Below are 26753 nucleotides of genomic sequence, written 5' to 3' on the forward strand. Positions count from 1 at the left end.
AATTATTTGTGAAAATGGGTTAGTTGTGATGAGGTTTCTCATTGCATCCCTTCATCCCTGCTAGGCAATTTTTAATTGAAATATTCCAGATTACAAGTCAAGATCTATGGGGGTTTTTCTGTCACTATAATAGCTTGATATGAACTAGAAATGGCCCAAATCAAAATGACACATTCAGAAACTATTTACTCCATCCTTTCACTAGAGGAGGTCTGTGTGGGTGTACTGGACATAAACACTGACTGCTCTCACTGCTACTTTTGCTTTTCAATGGCAATTTACAGTAAGGAAGTAAATATAATTAGTTCACATTCAAATGGCATTTTTCCATCCTAGAAAACTGATCATATTTCATTGCCAGTGTATAAATAAGCCTGTGGTAAATCACATTCCACTGGCTGACCATACAGCTCCACCACACCAAGAAGAAATGAGATTTTTCTTCTGTGGAAGATAGAGAGGACTTATTCCTTACCAGAAAAAGTTTTCGTTGCTGAAAGTGGCTCATGTTCTGGACATAAAGCTTTTGAGACTTGAGCTTTCATTCAAAAGGAGCAAGTAACCTAAAGGAGACTGTGCCATGGCCTGTGTCCCCAGGCAAAGAAGCCTTCAGAAGGGTGGCTATAGCTGGGAGGGATTTTGGAATGCCCAGATATTGGGGAGAGGGACCTGGAAAGCAGGGTGCTTAAACTCAAGAAGTTCTCTGTTTCTCAGACCTCTTGTTGCTGTTCCTCTCCTCTTTCCTGTCCTCTCCTCACCAATGAGCCAGAGTCCATTCCCTGGTGGACCCCAGCCCTCTGCAAGTGAGCTTGGGAGAGGCTCCTCCTCACCAGCCTCATCCCAGCTTGTGCTGCTGGTCTTTGTCCTCCCCTGGTGCCCAAGGGACCCAGCACCTCTGGTACTGCAGCTCTGACCACAGATCCAGGCAGAAAAGCCTGCTGAGATGCTGATATACTGCAGGAAGCACCAGGGGAGTCTCAATAGCACTCCAAGATTGTGAGTGGCAGCTTTCAGGGTCTTGTCAGACAGCATTAAACTTTCCCTCCCAGGAAAAGAATCATCTGGAACGACTGTTTGGGAAGATGTGTTGTCTTCAAGGCATTAGCAGTAGCAATTACTTTTTCTGGTTTTTCAGTTAGTTCTCAGAAGAAAACTTGTCATTGTCAGACCAGTTCCAGGAGAAAAATCCTGCATTGGTTTGGATGCAAAGTCAACTGTTCTGACTCACACTGGTTTGCTTGATCCCTCTTGAACTTTTTCTCTTAAACTGTCCTTTTGAAAGATGCCAGGAATGCACAGATACATTACTGGTACTTTAATCACTTTGGGAACTTGGGCACCCAGGAGAGCTGTGGCCTGAAACAGCAACATACAGGGGTCTAGTTGTTACTTTGGAACAGACAGAAAAGAAAGAAATTAATACAAAGAACAGTTCTGGAAAACCATCAGATGCCTCTGAACTCTGCTGTTCATGGGTGGTCTAGAGGCTTCAAAAATGCAGGAGGAAGGAGAACTACTTCTGTCCCTTCTAAATAATCCATTCATTTAAAAAGTCCCCTCACACCAGAAATTCAGAGAGCACCATTCCTCATAAAAGGGAATTTCAAACACTTTTACAAGAAATGGAATGTACAAATTACTGCCTTTTCAAAAGCCAAAGGATGTTTTTCCAGCATGGCACCACATCCCCAGAAAAGTGCTGTGGGAAGTTTTGGTTTCACTCATGATACAGAGTAACATCAGACTCCAAACACCACCAGAAAATAAACAAGCCAAGTGAATTCTCTGGCAGAAACTGCAAAGAACCTTTTCACTTAGATGTCCCATTTCAGGGGTTTTAAATGCCAATTTCCATCAGATTATTATAGCTTATATTTCTTCATGAAGTCATAATGAAAAGGGAAGTGTGTTTTCTAATAACTCAGAGAAAGAAACTTGACTTTTTTCCTCATCCGATCTTTGTCCTCAGAAAGTTTTTGCTCCAGAAACATAAACTTATTATGCAGGAGAAATGATTGAAGCTCTCAGGAGGTGCTAAAGGGGCAATGATTGCATTTGGCAAAAGACACAAAGCCTTGGCAGAAATAGGTTCCCCCCAAGACTGCATTTCCCCTGTTCAAGCTCAGCCTCAACATTCCCTCTCCTCCTCAGCCACCCAGCTTTGCTCAGAACAATGTCCTTCAACAGAAAAAACTATTCAAATCCAGGCTTTGATTTTTTTCACTTCCACCACCACTCCTGCCCCCAACCCACATGTTTTCCAACAGGAAAATGGCAGATGAACTATTGAAAGCCAAGGTCCATTCCAGTGCCACAACTCGATGTTTCCTCAGCAGCTGGAGGAAAACAGGTAGCACAGGACCCCAGCCAATGAGGAAAAGTAAAGGAGGAAAAATCAGCCACAGGAACGTGGTCTGCCACAAATTACAGCCCTGGCCACAGCTGGGCAATCAAGGGGTGAAATGGGAGGACTCTAAGAGGTTGCTCAGCAAAGGAGTAACATAGGAGGGACTGGGACATGTAAATTAAAAATGCTTCAAAAGAATGTTGAATTGGGCACTAGCACAATAGCATACCCCTCTCCACTGATTAAAAGTTCATCTAGATGTACAGCTGATAAGAAAACTCCACATACTCTTCAGAGAACCCTCTTTTAAAATTAATGTCTTTAAATCAAAAAGAATAAAAATCCCCACAGGAATGTTTTTCCAAGCACTTTATTCAGATTCTATTATTGTAGAATGAAATGAAAGAAAACACACTTGGATTTGCTTAGACCTTGGGAGGGATCCTGAGACTTTTGTTCTACCAATTCATTTTTTCCTTAGGGTGGAAGGTGAAGAGATAGAGCAGGTGTTACAAAACATAAGATCAGGTGGTGATTTTCTGGAATTAAAAATGCATCCATGTTGATGAAGACTCTCAGCCTATGAGGAGTATCAGAGGTCACCTGGTCTGTTCAGCCTGGAGGAGACTGAGGCAAGACCTCACTACAAGTTCCTCATGAGGGGAAGAGAAGGGGCAGCACTGATCTCTGCTCTGGGGTGACCAGAGACAGGAGCCAAGGGTATGATCTGAAGTTGTGTCAGGGGAGGTTTAGGGTGGAAAAAGGAAAGGTTTCCTCCCCCAGAGGGTGTCTGGGCACTGGAACAGGCTGCCCAGGGAAGTGCTCACAGCAGCAGCCTGACAGAGTTCAAGTGTTTGGACAATGCTCTTGTGCACAGGGTGTGGCTCATGGGGTGTCCTGTGCAGAGCCAGGAGTGGGACATTGATGATCCTTGAATTCCTTGCAACTCAAAATCTTCATTCTATGAATTTGAAATGTTTTCTGGATGATTCTGACACTCCTGTGTGGTTTGGGGAGCAGCCACATATTTACAAGTGCACAAGTGCAGTGTGAAGCCATCACTGACATACATGTAGGTGTGCAACTTACCACCAGTCTACTCCCACCCCCCAAATTAGTGTCTTCTCCAGCACCAAAAATTCAGACTGTTCCTCATGTCCCTCAGGAACTGTCTCCAGAGGAGCAGGCCAGGAAACTTTGCTACTTTTATCAGGTTGCAGTAGGAGTGGTGGATATCACATTTGCCTGGGTGCGCTCATGGTCCTGACCTCAGTGCCCCAGTACTGTGTCAACAGCCTTTGGTCACCAAAGAAGGTCCCTTTCCCCTGGCTCCTGTTGAAGCCTCAGCACCAGCTGAGGGAGCCTTATTTGGTGGTTACAGATGTGGCAGCAGGAGTCCCCTGTCCCTCATTCCCAACCATCGAGGCATCTGATCAGAGGTTCAGTGTGGAGCACATTGCTGCAGCACCTCCTCTCCTTCTGGAGACCTTCCTGAGCTCCCCACTGGTGATCATACAGAGGAAAAAGAGAATCAGTGTTGACATCCATTAAAGGTGGTGTTCTGTCCATACTTCCAGGACTCTGAACAAGGAACGTATCTTGTCCCTCCCCTCGGCAAGCAAAGACCTCCCATGGGAAATCCTGGGCCAGTTGCACTTGAGGACAAAGCCACCCATCCTTCTGGAGATGGATGACTGGCCCCCATGACAGGAGCCAGTGTGCCCCTAGAGCACACTTCCCAGAGCACCTGTGGCACCCCAAGCAGCTTCCATGATCACGGTTCAGCCCACACATCATTCCCAGTGACATCACCCCAGTGCCCCAGGGCTCCCTGCTGCAATAATCCAAATGGTGACCGTACATCACTGTCACTGGGATAGATCCACCCAGTGCCCAGCAACTGAAAACCCCCAAAGCAACTGGTTTGCTTAAATATTTGTTTAAATACTACTAAACCACCACATCACTCAGAGTAAAAGAGTGCCTTCAGCTCAGGGGTGTAGGAAAGCACACACAATGGTGAGCTCCCTGTGAGGAGCCAAAACCATTTCTGCCTTATTGATTGGTTGTGTTTAATTGAGAGTCCTTGAGACAACCACAAAAAGTAGAGGAAATTTTGTGAAGGAGCAAGCTGCACCACTTCTAATGAGTGTACAAGCAAAGGCAAGCAATACTGGGAATTATTTTTTGGGGGTATCTAAGGACACTAGGAACTCAGATCAGATTATTAGAACTTCACTATGAAGAAACCTCCACAATGATTCTGAGCAGAAAGATTTCTAGGCCAGTCTAAGATGATTAATTGCTTGTGACACCTCCAGAAACTTGAGACACTCCATGCAGCACAAAAGGAAATTCAGATTCCCTGCAGCACCACAGGCATATGCTGTACATCCTGGCAGTACCATGGCTCAGGGAGCTCATTTTCTTTGTGTAGCCCCTGGGGTGCTGGGAAGGATGGCAAGCAAGGGGTTAAGTCGTGGCACCGTGGCTTCTGGAAGGGAAAGGAATGCCTCATTAACCAGCTGGAATTCATTGAGGATATGAACACCAGGGTGGACACGGGAAAGGCAGCAAACACCATATTACTGAGATTTTCAGGGTACATTGAACACCGGTCTGCAAAGGAGGTCAGTGCCGATGGCCGGACGGTGGCAGGAGGGGAGAACAGCCCTGAGAACTCAGGGGCCATGGAGAGACATTAGGAGAGCAGGGTAGAGGTCTGACTGGAGCAACCTTCCTCTCTGCCACCTCTCCATGCACAGCCATGACTTCTGTAACCAGCCCCATCTGCCCCACCAGACAGGAGGATAAAGAACGTGCAGCCGCCCCTCTGAAAACCTGAGCCATCGCTCCCATGTGTTCATCTCCTCCCAGGAGTGCAACCCTCAGATTCCCAACCCATCACACTCATTTACTAAGCTGACATGGCACAACTGCACGGCTCTGTGGCTCCTAACCCAAGTATCCTGCAGTTGTAAGAGGTGTGAAGGTGTCCAGCAAAGGCACTGCTTGAGGTTCACCTACCCCAAGTTTCACGTGACAACTGCAATGCTGCTCCTTTAAATACAATGTCATTGCTTCCCCTGTGATCAACTCCAAGTCCAGGATTGCTCTGTTACCCTTGTTATAAAATTCTAAAATTCCAAAGTTAATGTCATAAATATTATAAAATTCTAAAGTTAAACCAAGGCACAAAAAACAGATTCATGTGGAAAATGAATTCAGCATCTCATTACCCTAAAGGTCAGTGATTTGCAATTTCATTCAGGAAAAAGGAAAAATTGGTTCCAACTCCTTTATCTGTCCTGGGGAATGTAAGAGTGTTATTCTGGAAATAATATTTCGTTTTAATGTAAAAAATTAATTAAGCATGGAAGTAGGAGAGCAGAGCTAGGCATAACCTCCTACAAGAAGGATTCATAGTAGGCAGGTAGAACAATTGTTCTCTGCTCCCTGGCTCTGTAAGTGTTTTAATATTTCAAATGACACCTTGAGCATAACACAGAAAGTGGAAACCAGACAAGTCCAAACTTCCGTATGCTTAAAATATTCTTTTGCAGGGTACAAAATACAGATTTGACCCCACCCCCAGTGAATCCAGCTCTTCCATACTCCAGGTGACTGGTTTTGCTCCACTGCAAGAGCTAAAGGCAAACCATCAAACTTCTACCCTGAATTTTGACTGTTTTGTCCCTCAGACAAACTATTGAGCACTTCTGAGACAAATCAAGAAATAGTTACTAAATTACTTAGTCTTTTCCATAGCTCAAAGGATTGCAATTTTTCTTTTTCTTTAGTCAAAGTTGTCTTAGAAATGCAAGTCCCTGAGACAAAATAGGAGCTAGAAAGTATGTGAAGGTATTGCTCTTATGTTACATCATTTTACCTAGGGCAAGGCTGTGATGGGCTTGTCTGCTCAACCCTGCTCCTTTTTATTTCAAACTTCATCTGGAAGATTTACAGCAGAACTGGCAATGCTAAGGGGGAACTGTTCATCCATTTGTAACTTGAGTTTGGCTGTGATTTACATTTGAAGCCGATATTTTAATCCCACAGTTGCATATCAGGTATACATAGATTTACCACAGTTGTTCTTTTCTCTGGTCAAAAAAAAAGTCATTTGGGAAAATCATGCACATAAATCCATTCATATATAACATTTTCAAAATCAGTTTTGCAAGCTATCTCCCAGGGCACAGCATTCTAAATCTGAAAACATGTTGTCCTTTATTCACCAAGGTTGAGGGATTGTATCATTGTAGGGGAAAACACATGGCCAACAGAACTGACCCCACTGACCTCACCCTGTCTTTGCTCCTCAACACCCTCAGCAGAGTGTGCTCAACATTCCAGCTAAAGCACCTGGCAATGCATCAGGGCTTGGGACCTGCCTCCTGCTTTATTTCTATGTATTAGATGCAAAAATTACATTCCAGTTCAATATTGAGCTTTTCCATTCAAATCTTCACAGGACCAGAGCCAGAATCACTCCACAGTGCTCAAACTGCCTTCCCAGGAGAAGCCACCTCTCACCAGCCAGCCTGACCTCAGACATTGCCAGCGCCACCAGCTGCAGGCACTCAGCTTTGCTCTCACCCTGCAAGAGCCATGGGAAGTATTTGTGGGCACTTGCAGTGCAGCTTTCCTCACCCAGGGAAAAGCCCCAGTGATCCCAAGGAGTGCCAAGAAGGTCCCAAGTGCCAGGGGTCTGTCCCACCATGCAGCTGTATGGCACAGCACATGATCCCTTATAACATCCTCAGTCATCTTGTGGGCAGGTCCACCCATTTCCATCTCTCCTTAAAACTTGGGAAAAACTCTGGGTAGTCAGAGCTTCTGATCTTTGTTTTCCTTGCAAACCCTTAAGATTTTGGCAGTAACATTTCCATGCCTAAACGACAGGAGCAGACCCCAAAGCCATGCAGGCTACAGCAGTGCTGTGCAGATGTGAGAAACACCGAGTTCTTCAAGTGAGGTGATGTGAACTGCTGCCTGGGGAGTGAAGAGGGTGCTGATATCCCATTGAAAACTCCAGGGGACACCCGAAGAAGCATTAAAACATGGCATTGTTTCTTCCATAGGTTTTTTTTTTTATTATTTTTTTAGTTCATTTAACATTTGCTTTGGCCCGGGTATGATGGTGAGTATGGCAGACAGACTCACAGCATCATGAAATCACTTTGAGGTGGCCCCTTGAGTAACCAACCCATTGCTCAGCTCTCCTGCCCATGAGCACCACAGAACCTGATAGATGGGCTGCAGCCAAAAAAAAGGTGCTGCCAGTTTCCTGCATGCAGAAAACATGCCTTGATTGCTTGTAGAGGTGTGCTACTCTTCCAAAGATCTCCCTCAAGCAACACATATGCCAAAAGTGAGGATGCAAATTGAATCATATTGAAGCAAAACCAGAGTTTATTTAGCATTTAGTACCCATTTTGTTGTCAGACATGGCTTCTTCTGTGTTGGTTTTCCTCTGGTAAACACAGACTTTTTTATAATTTTATTTTTTTAATAAAATATATAAAACATTGTGCATTGCTATCCATAGGAAAACTGTAGTTCAACAACAACAAAAAAAAAGAAAAAAAAAAAAGAATAAGGCACATTCCTGTGCAGCATCTTCAAATATATATATATATATATATTTAAAACAAAAAGAAAACCTTTTTCAACCTCTTTGAGGTTGTTAACTTCTCACTAGTCACTGACACATCTCTTCTATTACCAGAATTTCACTGTTGGAGATGGGCTGGGTTGTGTTTGATAGGGGCCAGCAGGGAGAGCAGACTCAAAAAAAATAATAGGATTTTATCCCTGAGGTGTCAGTAAAAAAACTAAATGTTCCCATTGAAAAGGAAGATGAAAAGACAGCCATAAATAACTGAATACACTATGGCAAACATCCAAGCACCGAGATGATTTCACGATGGAAGAATCCCCCTCCCTCCCATCCCCCAGTTCTTAACAAGTCCTATTTGCTGTTGGGTTTTAATTAGGTTAATCTCATGGCTTCTGAAGTCACAAGACAATTGGTCAGGATGCACCTCCCCCTCCCTCCCCAAATCATCTTTCCAGAGTTGTCATTTTGTTCACAATTCTCCCACAGTCCTCAGGAAAGGGAAACCAAAAAATCCTAAATGGAGACCAAATCCTGGACAGCCTCCCTCTCCAGCCAAGAAAGGAGCACGGTGTGCCCAGTGCCAAACCCCACATGGGAACTGCCATTGTCTCCTCCCCGCCTGCTCCTCAGGAATGAACTCGGCAATCCCTTCTTTGAAACCAGAAAGTGTCCGGGAAGAGCGGTGATATCAATGTCAGGGAACGAGAGATGGGGAAAACATCATCGCTGTCCATCCTCACGGCTCCAGGCGGCACACCTGGCAGGAAAAGGGGAGACACCCACGTCGTATCGTTCTCCTCAGCCCCGGGGAGCAGGGCAGGGTGCCGGGGTCCCCAGGGCTCAGTAGTAGCGATTGAGGCTCCTGGTGCCCGGGATGTCGGGCTGCCCGTTCATCCAGATCTCGCGGATGATGCGCTCCCGCTCCTCCAGCCGCTGTGCCCGCTCCAGCTCCTCCGCAGAGGTGAACACGTTCATGTTCAAAGTCCTCTCGAACCTGCGGTGCCTGCGGGCAGACAGGTCCGACGTGGTGTCCGAGTCGTCGTCGCTGTCGCTGCTGTCGCTGTCGCTCTCCCGCTCCCGAGGAGGTTTTTTGGAGGAGGAGCGCTTGCAGTCCGTCCGGCAGGACACCCTGAGCACCAGGGCCAGCAGGGTCAGCACGAGTCCAATGCACACTCCGGACACGAAATACAGGGCAGCCCGCTCGGGGTTTTCTGCAAGGACAAAGGAAATGCTGGAGAAGAAGAACCCTTCAAAGAACAGAACACACCCGGCCCCTCCGTGCACACGCCAGAACCGCTTCTGGCCGAGTTTCCAGTGGCAGCTTTTACCTCCACGCCCTCCTCTGTCTCCCCCCGCCAGGGCAATCAGGAATTTAAACTGGATTTGCTGCCAAGGCATTTGCCCACATGCAGAATGCGGGTTTGCTGCAGTTGTGTTTTGGAGTTGTCTGGAAAAGAAGGGAGCAGCCCACAGAATTCAATCTGATTCCCACGGGGCTGACACCAGGGTGCTGCACAGCCAGCTGCAGGTAAGTGCATCTTGCTGTCGCATCCACTGCCTTCAAACCAGGCATAAAGATGATTACAAAACTTTATATGCCCTGTGCTGTGGCCCAGCTGAAATGGGAGGCTTGGCAGCATGGCAAAAATGCACATTATTTATTCATAGACTTCATTTGCTTATCTAAGGCAAGAGTGCTGGCTCCCTGCCCAGACCACCAAAATATCTACCTGTGCTCCATAGGCAGAGCTGGAGTCAGTGCACCAACAGGATGAGTCCTGCACAGCCACATTTCTGAGGTGATATAACAAGACTCCAAAGGATCCACAATGCCTTTCAAATTAGGTCTTGTTTATTTACCACCTCCTTTTTTTTCCTTCTTTTTTTTTTTAGTTCATGGGACTCCTTAGAAGTGTAATTATGATAAATGTTGTTGCTGACATTCCCTTGGGCTGACTCATCCTGGTTTTTTGGTACACTAAATGGGTAAAGGTGAACTGCCAGAAGTGTCAAGGCCAGCTCTACTCTGCAGTGTCTGCAGGGTGTCTTGAGCTGAAGGATGGAGTCTGTTCCTCAGATGAGTTTTATTCCCTTGAACCCAGTGATGGATCCATGACAGCTTCCACCAGCTGAAACCCTGACATTTGGCCCCAAAAGATCTCTGTAGCTAAAAGGTCTCACTTCTCTGCACAGTCCTTTTAGAAGTGTCCTTTCCAGCCAATCTCCTAAAGCAAAGTTTGTAAAAGGTGAACTGGAAACTTTGGAGATGTTCGAAACTCAACACGGCAAGACCCTGCTCTAATTTCAAAGCTGGCTCTAAATTTGAAGTTAGCCATGTTCTGAGCAGGGGATTGGACCTGGTGACATGCAGAGGACTCTTCCAACCTAAATTATTCTTTGAGTCCATGGTCAGAGCCCAAACACTAGCTTGTGCTGCTCTAGGCAGTGTGTAGTTCAGTGCCTGGAGGTGCTCATGGAACAGCTACAGAGATGAAATGCCTTTGTGCTCTTCACTTCTCTCCCAAATCTCAAAGGTGACTGATGAGCCACGGTGGAAGAAGATGTCAATATAGTCTGAAAATTGTCCAATAAATCCTTAGACTAATCCAAGAGTGGTTAGTGTGGATAACATGGGGAAAAATCAGGCTGAAGATAGGACAAAGAAAGATGAGGGGTGTGCAGCAGATAAGTCCAAAAAAAGAAAGAGGTGGACCAGCCTCCTGCAAACTTGACTGTAATGCAAAGAACAAGCAGGACACCAAACTGAGTGTGTCAGAGCATCCATGACAGGGGGGTTAGAACTGATGGTCTTCAGATGGTCTGTAAGGTATCTTCCAACCAAGTATCTCTATGAAATGCAGCAGTAGTTGGAAGGTCAAGTGAGACCAAAGGCTCTAAACTAAGATATTTTGACAATACCAAAACACCACAATTCCAAAGGTCAAAGAGAAGATACCAGAGCAGGCAAGGAGAATGTGCCAATGGCCCCTGCAGCAGCCTGAATGAAATCCTGCTTCCACTGAAGGCAAAGGCTACTCATTCAAGGGTCAGGACTCAAGTTAACACTGCAGTGCCCTCTGTGCAGTAGGAGGAAAAAGCAAAAGCTGCTGCTGCTCATCCAGCCCTATGTGAACAGTAAAGAAAAAAAAAACACGAGGAAAACCAGAGTCCCTACGTGATAACACTTTTACCTCCATGTGCAATTTAACTGAGGACAGTAATCACCCAGCTCCTTTTGCAGGTAGCCCTGAGAAGGTCTCTGGATCACAGGAGTGTGAGCAGATGAGCAGAACTGGGCTGTTGTACTGGGAAGGCACTGGGTGCATTGCCTTGGCTCTGCCTGGCTGGGAGGATGCCACGCACACTTCCCTGAGCACCACATTCTGCACACACATGGGCTTGATTTGGCTGCATTAGTTCCACTGCTTGCTCCTTCAGAGCAGCTCATAAAAAAACCATAAATTGGAGCCTGAGACACAGACACATGTAGATTCTCTGCCCCCGATTCTGCCGGTGTCCTGCTTTTCCTTTCTCCTCCACACTCCTTTTTCCATGCTACTGTATCCAGTTCATGAGCAATTTTACCTCTATTGCTACTTAAGCAACCATTTTTCTTCCCTTCCTTGTGCTCGTCCATACAGCTCTTCATGCAGTGCAAGAGCTGTAATTGAATTTTTGGGCTCCAGTGGCATTTATGAGCTCCTACAGCTACTCTGTCAACATCTGAGACACTGTCTGGACTTCCTCACGGAGATGTAACCCTGTGTTCAACTGCAGTTTTGGCATTTATCGTACGTACAATCCACTTGCACAGCAGCATCTCTTTTTTTTCACAGCAGAAAGAGCAACTTAAGCTAAAAACCATGAGCTCTGCTTTTTCTCACTTGAAGTAGCCAAGTCAGCAATAGCCTAGATTTGGGGGTTTTATGGCTGATTAGTGATTTTGAGAGCCTACCCCATAGCATGTTCTACTTGTAAAGACCAAAAACAGGCACCTTCTTCAGCAAATGGATGCTCAGCACCTTCCAAAAGCTCAAAGGTGGCCCAGATTCATCACACCAACAGTGAAGCTCTTTAAAACTCTCATTATACTTGAAAAAAAGTCCTTTAAAAATAAATGGACACGAGTAGCAGGAGTTAGTACAATTTTGATAGGCATTCTTGTGTGTGTATGTGTGTATTCATTCATTAAAACACAGATTTTGAGCACTGAAGCATTCTTCCAATGCTATGGGTGACAGCTCAGAGTTTCCAGCAGGACCCTGTTTCTACCAATCTCTTTGGCTGGGGCTACCTTTCTCCTTCCTTGTATTTCTCTCTCTGGATTGAAAGCATTGATAAAGACATCACAGATTCAAATCTGAAATTAGTCCATGCAGACAAAAGATATATGCTCTACACAACCCTCTACGCAAAAGAGACCATTTTCTAGGCATTCAAACTGGCCAAAAAAATTAGAAACACATTTTATTTTATTTATCCAACCAAACCAGCAGCAATTACAGAGCTTGTTTCCTGAGGGCTAACAATCTGCTGGGAGCATCAGCTCAGACTGCCATTAATTCCCCAGGAAATGCCCCAGGCCAAGGCTGTTATTGCTATTATAATAAATTGTTTCAATAAATAAAAAACAATCTAGGCATTAACACTGCTGGCTTCCTGTAATGGTTTCATGCATTCCAAAACCTCAGTGGGGAGGAAAATTTCAGAGGGCCCCCAGTAAAAGGTTCAGCATTAGGCATGGCCAGAACAACAGTAGGAGCAATATCTTCTAGGGAATTTACAGTCAGCCCACAGGCTGCTGAAATCCCCTGATAGAACAGAGGAAGCTCTCCAGGAGCCCCTTATTAATAAGGCTAAGTCCAAGAAGTCTAAAATTTGGAATGATCTCCCCTGGGCTATATTTTGGAAGCCCCTTGTTAATAACTTGGCAGCAAAGCTTTGCTTATGAAAGAATAAAACAGGAATCTGTGGAGGTTTCCTTCCAAGTGCTTCATCCTGAATGCAGTGACAAAACTGGGATAAGCCTCCTGTCCAAAAGGAGGCACTGGAAGAGCTCTGATATATTTTGAATGTTTAATATTTATATAACCATGAGGGACATTTCTGGTCTTGCTGATAGTTTGTGACTGCAAAGACAGTTCCAGCTGTCACTGCGACTGGTGAAGTCTTTCAAAACACTCAGGCAGGTTTTGGAACAGGTCCATGACAAATAACAGGTCTGAGGCTTCTAGGCAGAGATTGTCTCTAATTAAAAACCTAATTCTATAAAGAAAATCAACTTTCAAAGAAAGGGCGTCTCTGAGACTGTTGCAAGACTGAATTCTAAATAATATTTATCTGTTGGATCAGCTACTAATTTCATTCCTCATTGACATTAATCACGCTTTTTCCCTGTTTTTGAAGAAATAGGTTCTGGAATCTGGGATGAGACTGACACCCAACTGTCTCTGATATCTGACTATGATAGCTGCAAATCAGGACTCTTGCACCCTGCTGTGCTGTGATGATTTATATTCAGTTGTCCATAGGAAGATTCCCAGCTCTTATATGGAAATATCAGTCAAAAAGATGGTGGAAATGATCACAGAGGCTTTTGCTAATAATGACACTGCTCTGTGCACTGCAAGACTCTGCATGTGAGTGACTGAGCCTGCAGCCTTCACCTGCAGCTGCCCACCCAAAACTGCCATTTTGTGCAGAAAATGTGAACACCATTGAGCATAGAAGAGATTCCAGTATCTGTGGATGCTCTCCCCAGGCTATAAAACACCCCACTGCCAAGAGAGAGGAAAGGCAGTAGAGAGGATCATCCTTTCAAGCCTGCACTTTACCCATGAAATAGCGAAAACACACAGCTTCATTTCCCTGCAGTGGATCTGAGGGTATCCACCACCCTCTGCCCCAAGAGAAAAAACACTTTTTTATATTGCCCCTGCCTATTTACAATTTTCTTTTGCAAACTCCTGTTCTGAGACAACTCATCAGCACGGGGAAGCCCTGAATGCAGCTCTTTCAGTCTGCAGAGAGCACCTGAGGGACATTTTCAGTGTCATGGAACAGAGCAGTTCTTGCACTACTGTTTCTCTTTGGCACCACAGCTGTGGTCAGGAGCAGTGGGAAGATGTGTGACCCAGAACCAGCCCTCCCTGGCTGCTCAATACCCTGCCTCTCCTGAGCCACTACAATGGATCCTCTGTGGACATCAGCTGTGGCTTGAGCTCCCTTCAGGGCCCCACTCAGACAGGCATTAAAAAAAATCCAACTGCTCTGCTGTTCAAAATATGCAATATGAAGAGGGATGGCTTGGCAGTGCTCTAGTTTGATGTGAATTATATTTGTGCCCTGTGACACAATTTATCTTTGAAGTCATAAGCTAAAACATCTCCGTACTCACATATAACAAAATAAATCATGACAAATCCATCATTTCCACTAAAAGCAGAGGCTAAATTACATGCAGCAGATAAAGATGGTTTAGGACATCTGCTGTTTCAATCCATGGGTCAGTCATCAATTATTTTTATAATAAATAACAAACTGGACATATATGTCACTGAGCCTGAAACCCATTGAACAGCCATGGTTGAGGAACATGGGAACCAGCTGATCTTTAAAGTCTCTTCCAACCCAAAACATTCTATGGTTCCATGGTACATTGGAAAACATAAGCAACCAAGTCCTGAATGCAGCACTTGAAACCAAAGTTTTGAGGTCTGAGATTACCTATTTGACATCCAGAGGATGTGAACACAACACAAGAAAACCACAGGACAGGGCAGACAAATCCCACATCAACAGGACAGTTAAAGTTGTTTGTGCTGCAGTAAACTCTGGAGGCTCCTGCCAAGGCTGACACCTTGTGATGGGGATGAATCAAGACCTTGTGCCCTAAAACCAACATAGAGTCAAAGAGCTCTGCTGCAGTCAATGGAAGTCCATGGAGCATTGTCAGCAGCCCTGAATCACACTCCCAACTATCCTGGACCATTAATCCTAAAATTTTCTCTGCCTATTACTGTTCAGATGGGGAGAACAGCATTTTGTTTTATAGTTAGGATGGGAAGGTAGGTATTCTCACAGAAAAAAAAAATTGTAGCTGTAGGTAGTGGGGGAGAAGTGGAACAGACAGAAGACTCCTTTAAAGCTTGTTTTTCTAATTTTTCTTTGGAGATACCCATGCAAGAAAACAAATCTATCCTACTCAGCTATCTTCTGTGACGAGCACTACTAATTCCATTTAATCTGCCTGACTCTGAGGCCTGTCATGGAAAGATGGATCCTGATAGCAGCACTGGATGTGTGGAAGAGCAGGACTTTGTATAACCTTTCATGGAAGGACCCTTCACTAAATAATATGCAGGAACACTCTCACTAATCTGCTCAGTGGTTCCAAAGTGCAAAGCCCAAGTTAGCTGCTTCAAATCCAAAGCATCAAATCCAAAGTATTGGATCAGCAGCATGGTAGGATCTCAACAAGAGCAAGAGCATGGCAGCAAGAATGCACTACTGTTTAATGAATTAGCAAGACTGAATTAGCAGGCAGACATGAAAAAGTAGCTCACAAATACTGGGGTTCTAGTTAATATAGCCTTGAACACTTCCAGGAATGGGGCAACCACAACCTCTCTGGGCCACCTGTGCCAGTGTCTCACCATCCTCACAGTAAAGAATTTCTTCCTAATGTCTAATCTAAACCCACTGTCTTTCAGTTTAAAGTCATTCCCCCTGGTTCTGTCAGATTTATTTGGCCTTTTAAAGTGAATTTTTTTAGAAGACTGTTCCCCCGTTACTTGAAAGATACAGGTGGGTGAAAGATAAACTGTGATCCAAGGAAATCTTACTCCAAACTAGATTTAAATATACAATTAAGTAGACTCTCAAGTTACTTCATCTTCACACTTCTACTGAAGATAAGCCAAATTCTCTTAAGCAGTGTAAAGATTTGAGTGCTGTTTGTTTTTCAAATTACAGGACAACAAACCTGCCTCCCTAATGAGCCAGGCTTTGATCTCCAGAAAAATGAAGCATTAGGAATAATGCCACATGTAAGATTACATTGTATTTAACTCCAGATGAGCGCAGACCCAGTGGAAAACAGAGCACAATAAACTCAGTTATACACTGCCTGCTGGAGCTGCCCCGGTCAGGCTTTTCAAGGGAGAATTCACTGAGAGAAGAATGAAGTACACAAACAGCTCAGAGAGGCAGATTTGGCCCCAGGTGCCTTTGAAAGGAGGGTGCACACAAAGCTTTCAGGAGAGATGTGAGGCACCAGACGTACCTGTGATGAAGGCATAGGCTGCCAGGATGTTGCTGAGCAGGGCCATCTCCGTGCCGACGCCCACGGGCTCCATGCTGCTGCTGAGCGCCGGCGGTTGTGTCTCATCCACAGGGAGCAGGAGGGGGGTGTTGTCTACAGGGTAGAAGGTGGCTGACCTCCCTTTCTTCTTCTCTGCTTTGACACAGAAAGGGAATGAGGAATGAGGAATGTAGAATGTGACCCAGCCCTACCCTGCCTTATTCCCACCAGGTCAGCATCTCTGTTCAGAGGACTGGAGCTGCTCGACAGGGAGCCACACAAATTTGCCCCTTTTTGCAGGGTAACTGAACCTTCTCAAGCTGCTTCAGCTGAGCACACACCCCATCTGCATCCAGGCATCATCATCTCTCCCCCATCTTCTGCTCTTTCATGTCACCACTTAGACACACCCACCTATGCTACAGCAAACGTATAATCAGGTTTATTTTCTCTTATGTAAATCAAAGGAGCCTTTATCAACAGTGGGTTCAGATAAGCTTATAATGAGGACTGGAAAATACAGGAAGAGCCCACAACCCTCTGCTGGTGTGGTGCTGTAGAGATCCATCCACACTCGGCAAACAGACGTGATTTCTCTCCAGCCTTCCTGGGAAGGGCAGACCTGAGTTTATGGCTTCCTTCAGAAGCCTGTTCATATTGTGTTTCACCCAGACACCATTTCCCCTCTGGAGAGGCTAGTGAACATGGATTAATGATTTGATTTTATTTGTTGAAGACTGGAGCTAAGGAGGCAGTTCATTCCAGGAGGCTCAAAGAGACCCTTTCAGACCTTATCAGCTCGCTGTTGAGGGCTCCCCACACCTTGATCTTCAGGCAGACACCCCCACTACTCACAAAACAGTAATTGTTTTCAACACAGGAAAAAGTCAGTGCACAGGATCCAGTTCCATCATGCATGTGAATTTTTAACTGTAGCCATTACAGATTTTCAGGCTCCCTTCTCTGGGTGTCTAGTCCTGGCCGAAGGCAAACATCACTCTGTAAAATCACAGACTTGCACCTGGCTTCCACTTCTCTGCAGGTATTAAATTCAGGGCGCTGCCAGCTCCATCTCCAATGATGCCATCACTGCCATGCAAGCAAAGGCATTCTGTCAGGAGCTGTGATATGAGATGGTCTTTGTTCCTTGGCTGCCTGATCCATCTCCTCTCCCTGCCAACCCAGCAGCATGAGACACCACGTTCAGCTTCCTGCTGTGGGTGCCAGCAAGCAGCTCAGCCCAAGCAAGCAGTAACAGAAAGTGAGGGGTGTCAAAGAGAACAGGTAATACTGGATGGAGAGGCAGGAATGTGTGTGCAGTGATGCTGACTCCTCATCTGCCTCGAGGAGAGCCAGCGGGGATGGGTGTCCAGGTGTCACTGTGAGGGATCAGCCCTGAAGGATGTGGGCACAGCTGTACCTCTGCCACTGAATAGCTGCATGGCCTTGGGAAAGCCACATGTTCAAGGTTGCCACGGTGTTAATAACTGGACTTCAAGCAAAGTGTTTAAACATGAGTGCTTGGGTGTCATATCCCAAAGTGTAAAATATCCCAAGAGCCTCTTGATTTAGGAGAATAGAGGTTACTGCAGACCCCCTGTGCAAAAGACACAGAAGGTCCAAGGGCACATTCAGCAGGAAATCAATAGCAACATTTCACTTTTTTTTTTTTTTTTAATTCAAATTAACATGCCATCTAATATCTCCTTTATCATCCTTGTCTGGTAAATCTGCCTATACAAGTGTTTGAATTTTTTCCCTTCTGCTATTCCAAGAAAGCGGAGTAAATATTTAACTTCTAAAACCTCAATTTAAAACTTGGATATTTCAGACCATCTCAAGTAACACCATATATCTAAACTAAATAGAATGTTGCTATTAGTTGATGGATAGCAGAGAGTCATTCAGCTCTCCCCACAGCAGACACTTAAAGCCCTGTGTATTTGCTCATACACAGACAGCTAAGGCAGCCCAGGGTGAGGAGGGCATCCATGCAAAGATGCCAGGTATGATGAGGGATGCAGGGGAAATGCTTTCCCTTCTAGAAGCAGGTGAACACTCCAGGTCATCACAAATGACACATTTAAATGGGGGTAACTGAATCCTGCCTGAGATGTGCCCTGACTGAGGTCTGGCTCTGAACTAGTTAATGTAAAATCCCTTCACGATCGAGGAAAATGAAGGGCACCTCCAGGATATAATCTTAGACATAATTCCTATGTCAGACAGACACCACCTCTGTTGGGTGTGGAGCAGCCCTTGTAAACCATGTGCAATAACAGTTCACATCTTCACAACTTCAGGAGGCAGAATAAGGGATAACTCCTCTTGACATGTGAGATGTAAGAAAAATCCCTTTTTTTTTTTTCTCTTCTAACTTGTCAAATGAACAGATGCAATCAAACATGTTTTTAAATGAATACTGGCCTGCATAAACTAAACTCCAGCAAAGAGCACCACAAAAACACAGGACTGGTTTTATCATTGGCAGGATTGTACAAGCACAGACACAGAAGACAGAAAATGACTGGACTTATGCAGAAGGGGAAAAACCACAACAATTTCACAAGGGCCATGTGTTGCTACACTGTGTGGTTTCCTGGTCTGCCATTCCTTTCAGGATCACACTAAAAGATATTCCTTCCTTCCTCCTTGATAGCTTTGAAGAATTGTCAATGCCTAATCAGCTCACTACTACTGGTTTTCTCCTCACCACCCTTTCTCAGCTGTTGCCAGTCACTTGAACGGATTCTCTGTGAGTTTACAGCAAAGCTGAACAAAATTCTTTCAGCCAGCAGTGAATTTGCCCAACACCACAGTATAAGCACAGGAGAGGTTATTCCTGATACCAGGCTGATGTTAGCAAATAGTTTTAATAAAAGAAATAAAACAGGAAGGGAGATTACAGAAATTTCCAAGTATTTTGTTATATTTGAAACATTCCTTTAGGATTTAATTTCAAAATGACATCTTTGTTTGAAAAGTGGTGCATATTTTGAAAGTGAATGAATAAACTATGTGAAACTAAACAAAAGGTGTCATTTGCAGAAGTAAAATGTTTAGAATGAGTTCAGGATATTTTTCCTTGCTTGAAAGAATCTCCAGGATCATATCCCAATATTTATTTGGGGCTAACTTAAAACTCTTGACAGCTTTTCAGTAAGGCCCCCAAACTGACAAACCTGTTACTGCCAGTTCTTATTTATTTGTGAATTGACTATCTAAGCTGTGGATTAACTTTGCCAGGAATGTAGACAGAGACAATCTTTGCCCATACCCACCCTCAAGCTGAATCTCTGGAAGCACAGACTGGGATTTTCAGTAGTGCCATAAACCATCTCCTGCATATTGGGAAACAACACAAAACCACTGAGGAACCCAACACGTGCTCACCTGTGCTTTTCCTTTATTCATACACCACCCCTTCCTCCTACTCACCTATCCCTAGAGATGGCTAAGATCTGACTTCATTCATATCTCTTCATTTTGCATTTTATGAAAATAGCATCGTATTTCAAAGCTCAGTTGAAACCTTCTCTGTCCCATGAGGCAAATCTACTGTTTCTGCCCTGTTTTTTTTTTTCTTTGCCACTAGACAGGTCTGGAAAGTATTTCTGTGATGAGTTTGGACATGCATATAACTGCTATTCCAAGGAATCCAGTGTTTCTTGAACAGTTTCACAGTTCGCTTTAGCCCGTCACTGGCCACATCTTGAAGCTGTCACAGCCCTTTCTGACTGTGACATGGGCAGGATTTAGGAGCAATACAGAAATCCAGAAAAGAGGAGATGGAAAGACACAACACCATCAGGTCTGGGCCAATATCACAATGGTTATAGCTACCTGGGAGAGTTCGCTCTATGTTGGAAGGAGAGACATCCGAAAGGAACACGCCGTCCCCTATAACATTGGGGTCAAACACTCTTGGCTGCAGTGGAAAATGTGGCTTCTGGTACCCTTGTTGATTGGTTGGTCTTGCCTGAGTTTCATGCAGAAGCTTCTTGGGAACTGAAAGACAGGAGCAAAAAGAACACAGTTGTTAGAGTGAGTTATTTCAGCTGGTCAGAATGAGAACTGTCACGTCTATGGGCTCAGCTGATAGCTAATTGTACCATGTGCAACCCAAACACACACTCATTTTCCACTATGAGGAATGTTCTCCAAATGCCAGCACAGAGACACTCAATGAGAGAATGCTGGAAACCATAAAGTGATTAAGACACTGTTTATTTACAATTAAGCCTTGAGACTAGGCTAAGGATCAGATTCACATGTTCTATTTAAACACTCATCTCAGAAACTGAAATAGACCTTAGCAAGCCAGGCTTTGGCCTCAGCTCTAGGCTTCAGAGCACTCCAGTTAGAGCTCTCTGTTCCTACCATGACAGCAAGCTGTACAGGATGCCCCATAGCAATGGGGGCTATAGCTATGTCTGAAATCCTGCCTCCCTCCAGCCATCAAGCTGCTGGCTCAAAACCGAACATCAGAAGTTTCTGTCCACTCCAGATTCACAAAACCAGACTCTAGAGGATGCTGTTCATGTGTAATCATAAAACTTAAATAATCCACCACTAAAATAAATTCCTGCTGTAAGAAACCTTCTCCACCCTGTGAGATCCAAAATACACTGTTTCCCATTGAGCTTTAGGCTGTAAGATGGGAAAGGCCCATTCTCCATTCCCATCATCGTGAGGAACATGAAGATTCAGCTAATCCCTACTGCTCTGTGTTTTATCAGCCACATCATATGCAGGCAAAATGATGGGGTAATATGTGAGAGATATTTTGGACATCTCTGGTGTCTTCTTTGGACCAAAGCATGCCCTAATAACACAGGAATGTTTTCTCCTCCATACAAGGCCAGTTCTTTAGCTGTACAACCAGGTAAAGAAATCAAAGCTGGTGTAGCTACCTCAGTGTACACCCACTGAAGGTGAAGCCACACAGTAAATTCACTAATTTGCCCTGTAGGGACAAAGACTGGAGTCATCTGTGGAGCTGAACCAGTTCTCTTCCTCAGCCACAGCCAACATCTGAGGCTATTTCAGAGCAAAGTCCTTATCCATACAAAGAGAAGAAACAAATATACAGGTCATTCTTGTCAGAAAGTAGAGGAATCGTGTGATGAAAGACAAAAATTGATTAAAATTTCCACAGGAGAAAGATTTATTTTTCCTGTCAGTGACTATACATTAATGCATAGCAGACAACCAAGACTTTGGTGTGCTTAAGACACAGACTGTTGAGAAGTAGGCACAAGTTCAGTAGACAAACATGAGCTTCAAGAAAAGATTTCTGGGATGCCCATTTCCCCTTTCTCCAACTCTAACTCTACCTTCCTCTCTCATTCCAACGAGGCTGCCACCTCCCAGTGCCTCAGTTTCCCCAGGGCTCCACTTGGGATCATGCTATCTCTCATCTCCACCCTTTACAGGGGCGTGAAGAAGCGCAATTAAAAATGCAAAGCACTTTGAGATGCTTGGCAGAATCCTGAAGGAGGACTTGGAGAAAGGTTAACTCTGGATCAGAAAGGAAATTCCTGCCTGCCCCCTGCAGCTAATCAGCTGCCAGACTGGAACAGGAGATTTAATCACATCTATTAAATTTGCCTGCATCACCCACCACATTACTAGGGGCTGAAGTGATCCAACCACTTTGTTTACATGATGTTTGACTTACTGTCTTTGCTGAGGCAAAGAAAATTGTAACTAGATTTACAGACTGACCTCCTGTATTAGGCTGCCAGGACATCAGCACTGAAGTTCTTGCATTATTAATGAAGTCATGCTAGGTCAGGAAACAGACAGAAAACCCCACAGCCTCTGAATATCAAAGAGCTGGCACAGAGATTTCTAGTGAAACCTGAACTGGCAACAGTTGGAAGGCAACAAAAAAAACACATCCCCTGGTAGGAACCAGACAGGAATGAGGGGGATACCTGTGCCAGGGAAATATCAGAAAGTCTGGAGAGGAGGTGGGTAGAACAGAGATTATCCTACAAACCACAGCCAGGGAGAACTGCAGTTCTGGGTGCCCAACTTGAGGCACCCAAAAGGATGCAGAGGGTGTAAGGCTCAGCACCCTCCAAAAATAGTCTTATTGCTGTATCTCAGACTGAGGTCCTGATAACCATTTAAAAGACATGAGACACTTTCCTTTAAAGATTTTTCACCCAAACTGCATCCCAGTAACCTGTTGATAGGCATCCAGTAAAGAGAATTAAACAAAAGGCTTTCATGTTTCAGACTTACTCTTCTTCATAAACACCTCTTTTACATCTCAGCATTCATGACCATCACCAGGGCACAAGACAGGCTGAGTGGACCTGCATCTTTCTTAGAAAAAGTGACACGACCCAACACTTAAACATTTGAGTGAAGTAGGGGAAAGAAACACCATAATTTCCTAAGCACGCCCAGAGAACTGAGATATGGCTTTTCTATCTTGGCATCTGTGCCACCACCACTTGAATGCCACCCACTGGATCAGGGGAGGAATCAGATAAAGCAAAACATTGCTAAATCAGTCAACAACTGGTCAGCAGCATCCCAAGGAAGTGCAGAGATCGGAAGTATTCAAGGAGAAACACTGCCAGAGAGTGTTACTGTCCCAGCACCTTATGGAGTAGGGCTGTGCTGTTATCTCTTTGGGCTGAGGAAGTAAGAACCCAAGGCATCAAGTAATCATTTGGTGCCTTAAAGCAGAGGTGGCTGAGGACAGATTCCCAAAACCAGGCATGTCCTTAACATCTGTGGTTAGCACACACTCTGGTGCTTTCAAAAGTTCCAAGAGGTGCTTTTCTTCATTTCAGCAAGTAGATCCCTTTAAAACTCTGGAAGCAACTAAGTGCAGCACAGGATGTCTGCAGCACATAAACTTGGACTTTTCCATTTCAAGGAATAATTTTTCTATGTGGTCTCCATAAACATCTTGAGTACATTTTGCCAGGAAAGGCCCATCTTTGCAAAGAGTATGCAGAGAGACAGCACGCAGCAAGTCTGCCCTTTTTCTAGTTTATATGATGCTCAGTTGATACACAGCTTTCTTTTGATTTAGAAAGACTGTGAAATGGAAAGCCTTTCTCAAGTGTAAAATACCTCACAATTTCCAGTTAGCTCCTGTGTGGCAGCCAACTCCACAAGAAAGATTAAACATCTGGTTCCTTTGAAATGCCCTCCTTAAATTCTCTAGAGAGGAGTGCATCTGACACAAAGCATGGCATGAGTTGAAGCAAAGTGTCAAGGAAAGTTATTTATTATTAAAACCACCAGAAAAAAAGTACCGAGGATTTTCGTCTTATCTCAGTATTAAGCACAGAAATCCTGGCAAGGAAGGGTTGGCACTTGTCCTGCTCTGTGCAATCAAGCAGAGAAGTTAAAGCAACTCAGTCAGCAGAACAAGTGATGGATGTGGACAAGAGGGGAAGAAACAGCTTCAATCAAAATGTTAACACACCTCATAGTTGGGAGCCCTGCACCTAAAAATGCACATGAGAAATGAGCTGGGATCATCTGGAAGAGAGGAGATGAGTTTTTATGAGGACCTCTAGGGACTTTCAGCCTCTCAGGGGGTAGCAGTCAGCATTGAGATGTGGGTATTTATCCAAATGATAAAATTCTACAGCGACTTGGGCTGTGCACAGGCACAGCAGCACAGGCAGAGGTGTAACTTTTCAGATGGCAGGCCCTGCTCAGCCACTCACCCTGAGGCTCAACTCAAACATCACCACATGGATTCCATGACTTATCTGGAGACAAAGTGTCACCATTGCTGTGACACTCCATGAAGGTACCTGCAGAAGTTGGTTCTAGGTTATAAATCTGCAAGGGAGCTTTTGGATTAGCAGGTTCATTCCCCTGCCATTACAGGCTTTCAAGTTTTACGTAATCCCTGTGTGTCTACTTTAAAAGCAATCCCAGATCCCACTGCTCATCTGTCCAAATCAACATCATGCTAGCAATAATTTATACCAGTTCCCAACCCAAGAGCTGCATTACCCATTTGCAATGAATTAATGGCACCAATATCACAACAAAACCTCTTCTCCACTGCCTGGCAGCCTCTCCCCACTGCAGAAACAGAGGTGAAGGAAAATCAAAGCCAGAGTGTGCTCTCATGGCCAGAGCAGATCCATCAGAGTCAGCAGGATCAGCCAGCAGGACAGTGTGAAAAGGCACATGCTGGTGCTGCTGACAGTATCCTTATTTGTACTGTGTGGAGACGCCTTCTGCTGGAATTTTCACACAAGCAGTTTCTTGTGTGGCCAGAAAACCCAGGGCTGATGAAAAGAAAAAGTTACTGTGTCTACAAGCAGGAACATTCCAAATTGCAGTGCTAAGAGATGGAAAAGGCCAGTCAATACCTCACCTCTGTTCATTAAGGGCAGAGAATCTCAGGCTGGTTTGGGTTGGAAGGGACCTTAAAGACTATCTTGTTCCAAGCCCCCTGCCATGGCAGGGACTCCTTCCAGCAGACCAGGCTGTTCCAAGCCCCATCCAGCCTGGCCTTGGACACTTCCAGGGATCCAGGGGCAGCCACAGCATCGCTGGGTAAACTGTGCCAGGACCTCCCCACCCTCATAGTCAAGAATTTCTTCCTGATATCCCATCTAAACCTACTCTTTTTCAGTTTAAAGCCATTCCTCCTTGGCCCGTCATTACATGTCCATGTTCCTCCTCAGGTTTCTTGCAGGCCCTCTTCAGGTATAAAAAGACCATAATGAGCTTTTAATTTTCTGTGTTCCTTATGTTGATCTATCTAGTTTTAAACACTCAAGTCCTGGGGGTTCAACCAATTGCCACAATATATTATTTTCAGAGGAATACTGCACTTTCTGTGTAATTACTTTCTAGCATTGCTGTGTTTCAATTTAAGCACATATATTATTCCTCTAATCAAAACATTTGATGCTATAGTCCCCGTATTTTATGGATGGGGAATTGGCTCAGGGACAGAGTTTTGAAAGTGTTTAAATACCAAAATGATTGTCCAACTTCACAGAGGGAGTCTGTGCCAAAGAAAGGAAACAAGCTCAGCTCTGCACTCAAACCATTCCCTCTCTCTGCTAATTGGATCATTTGGTGTTTTCTGATGCTTGCTCTGTCCTATACATGCTTAAAGACTTCCACTCCCAGGAAGCAATTATCCCATGACCTCCATCTTCACTGGATATACACATCAGTCAGCTGGAGGGGATCAATGAAAGCTCAGTGTTAAAAACACACAGACAAGGGTCTTGTCATTTTCCAGTCCTCTGCTCTGTATTCTCCTGTGCATTTCCAGCCCGTAAGATTTGCTCCCAAAGCTCAGCACGATTAAGGCAGATCTGCAGGATCTTCAGCAAACTCTCCTGAGCATGCTTGAAGCAGAGTGCAATTTGAACAAAAACATCTCTCCCTAACCAAGGAAAATTACAACCAAGCCTTTTATCTGGGCAGGTTGGGGCCAGGAACTGTTGGTGCTCAACATATTTTTAAAATAGTCATAAAAAAATATAAAATCCTCCTGTGAGTAAACACCCAGTATAAACTACTGCATGCTTTTAGAGGTAGCATCTCTGAAGGATTCTTGTTTGAGATTTGAAAATGCACATCATTCAGCCTGAAACAGGATCATTCATCATTCCAAATTGTTACAAGAAAGAAATTGCTTAGTACACACGTATATGGTTCTCTCAAACTGCATAACTTAAAGTGGGTTTTGTGCAGTAAAACCTAAATTCACTAAGCAATCAGTCAACAATACCTATTAAAATAATGGATTTTGGCTGTGCCAGACCACAAAATATCACAGTACAGTCAGAAAGCAAGAAGGAAAAATCCTGTACAAAAGAAGACTCTGCACCTGGCGACAACAGTAACACCACTGTGTAGCTGGAAACATGGGGGTGGAAGATGATAATTTGATTAACAAGAGTAAATTGAGACACACCCTACCCCCTTGGCCTTATCCCAAGGGTCTCAGACATGGCCAAGGAACAAGTTGAAACCTTTTACAGCTATCCATGCCCCATGTAGCTCAGGGCCACACGTAGAAAGAGGTTTTGCCCTTTCTCATGATCATGTGTGTTGTGTCAGACATCCAAAACCTACCATCAAGTCATGCCCTGCCACCAGACATTCCAGCAGGGGGGATTTTTGGAGTATAATTATCTGATAGGAGATCACCAGATCCTACAGCTCTCAAATGTCTCCATGAGCCTTGGAAAAGGCTGAGTGCACTTGACATCAGCCCTGTACCTTGGCTGCAAAGGCATGTCATACCATCCTGTATCTTATTTAGACTGAAGCTACAATAGCGTTTAAACGGGAAGTGTATATTGTCCCAGGAGACACCAGGAGACATGAAGGGACTTTCTGCAACAGACCATAAGTCTGAAAGTTGGGATTTGATCAACAAATTATCACGAAAAACCTTCACTCTCACAAAAAAACCCCAAACACCAGATCAGAGATTTAACAAGTGCGAGTGGTCCAGACCT

At 44.6% G+C, this 26753-nt stretch overlaps 1 protein-coding gene across 7 annotated transcripts in view; it reads right to left on the minus strand.

Moving 5' to 3' along the window:
* Window positions 1-6449: 6449 nt before the first annotated feature.
* The window catches only part of EVA1A (eva-1 homolog A, regulator of programmed cell death), a 205372-nt gene continuing 185068 nt past the window's right edge, over window positions 6450-26753 (minus strand). For 2 of the 7 annotated variants that reach the window (XM_058836141.1, XM_058836136.1), the window contains exons 2-4: window positions 20116-20280; window positions 16255-16428; window positions 6456-9181 (exon numbers count right to left, since the gene is read on the minus strand). In XM_058836141.1, coding sequence (XP_058692124.1) covers window positions 8811-9181; window positions 16255-16327 — 444 coding nt within the window. In that variant the 5' untranslated portion in view covers window positions 16328-16428; window positions 20116-20280 and the 3' untranslated portion in view covers window positions 6456-8810. Of the gene's footprint in view, window positions 9182-16254; window positions 16429-20115; window positions 20281-26753 lie in introns of all 7 variants that reach the window. The other 5 variants (XM_058836138.1, XM_058836139.1, XM_058836134.1 and 2 more) reach the window with 4 other exon arrangements.

Source organism: Poecile atricapillus, chromosome 3 (genome assembly GCF_030490865.1).
Source record: "Poecile atricapillus isolate bPoeAtr1 chromosome 3, bPoeAtr1.hap1, whole genome shotgun sequence".
Lineage (NCBI taxonomy): Eukaryota > Metazoa > Chordata > Aves > Passeriformes > Paridae > Poecile > Poecile atricapillus.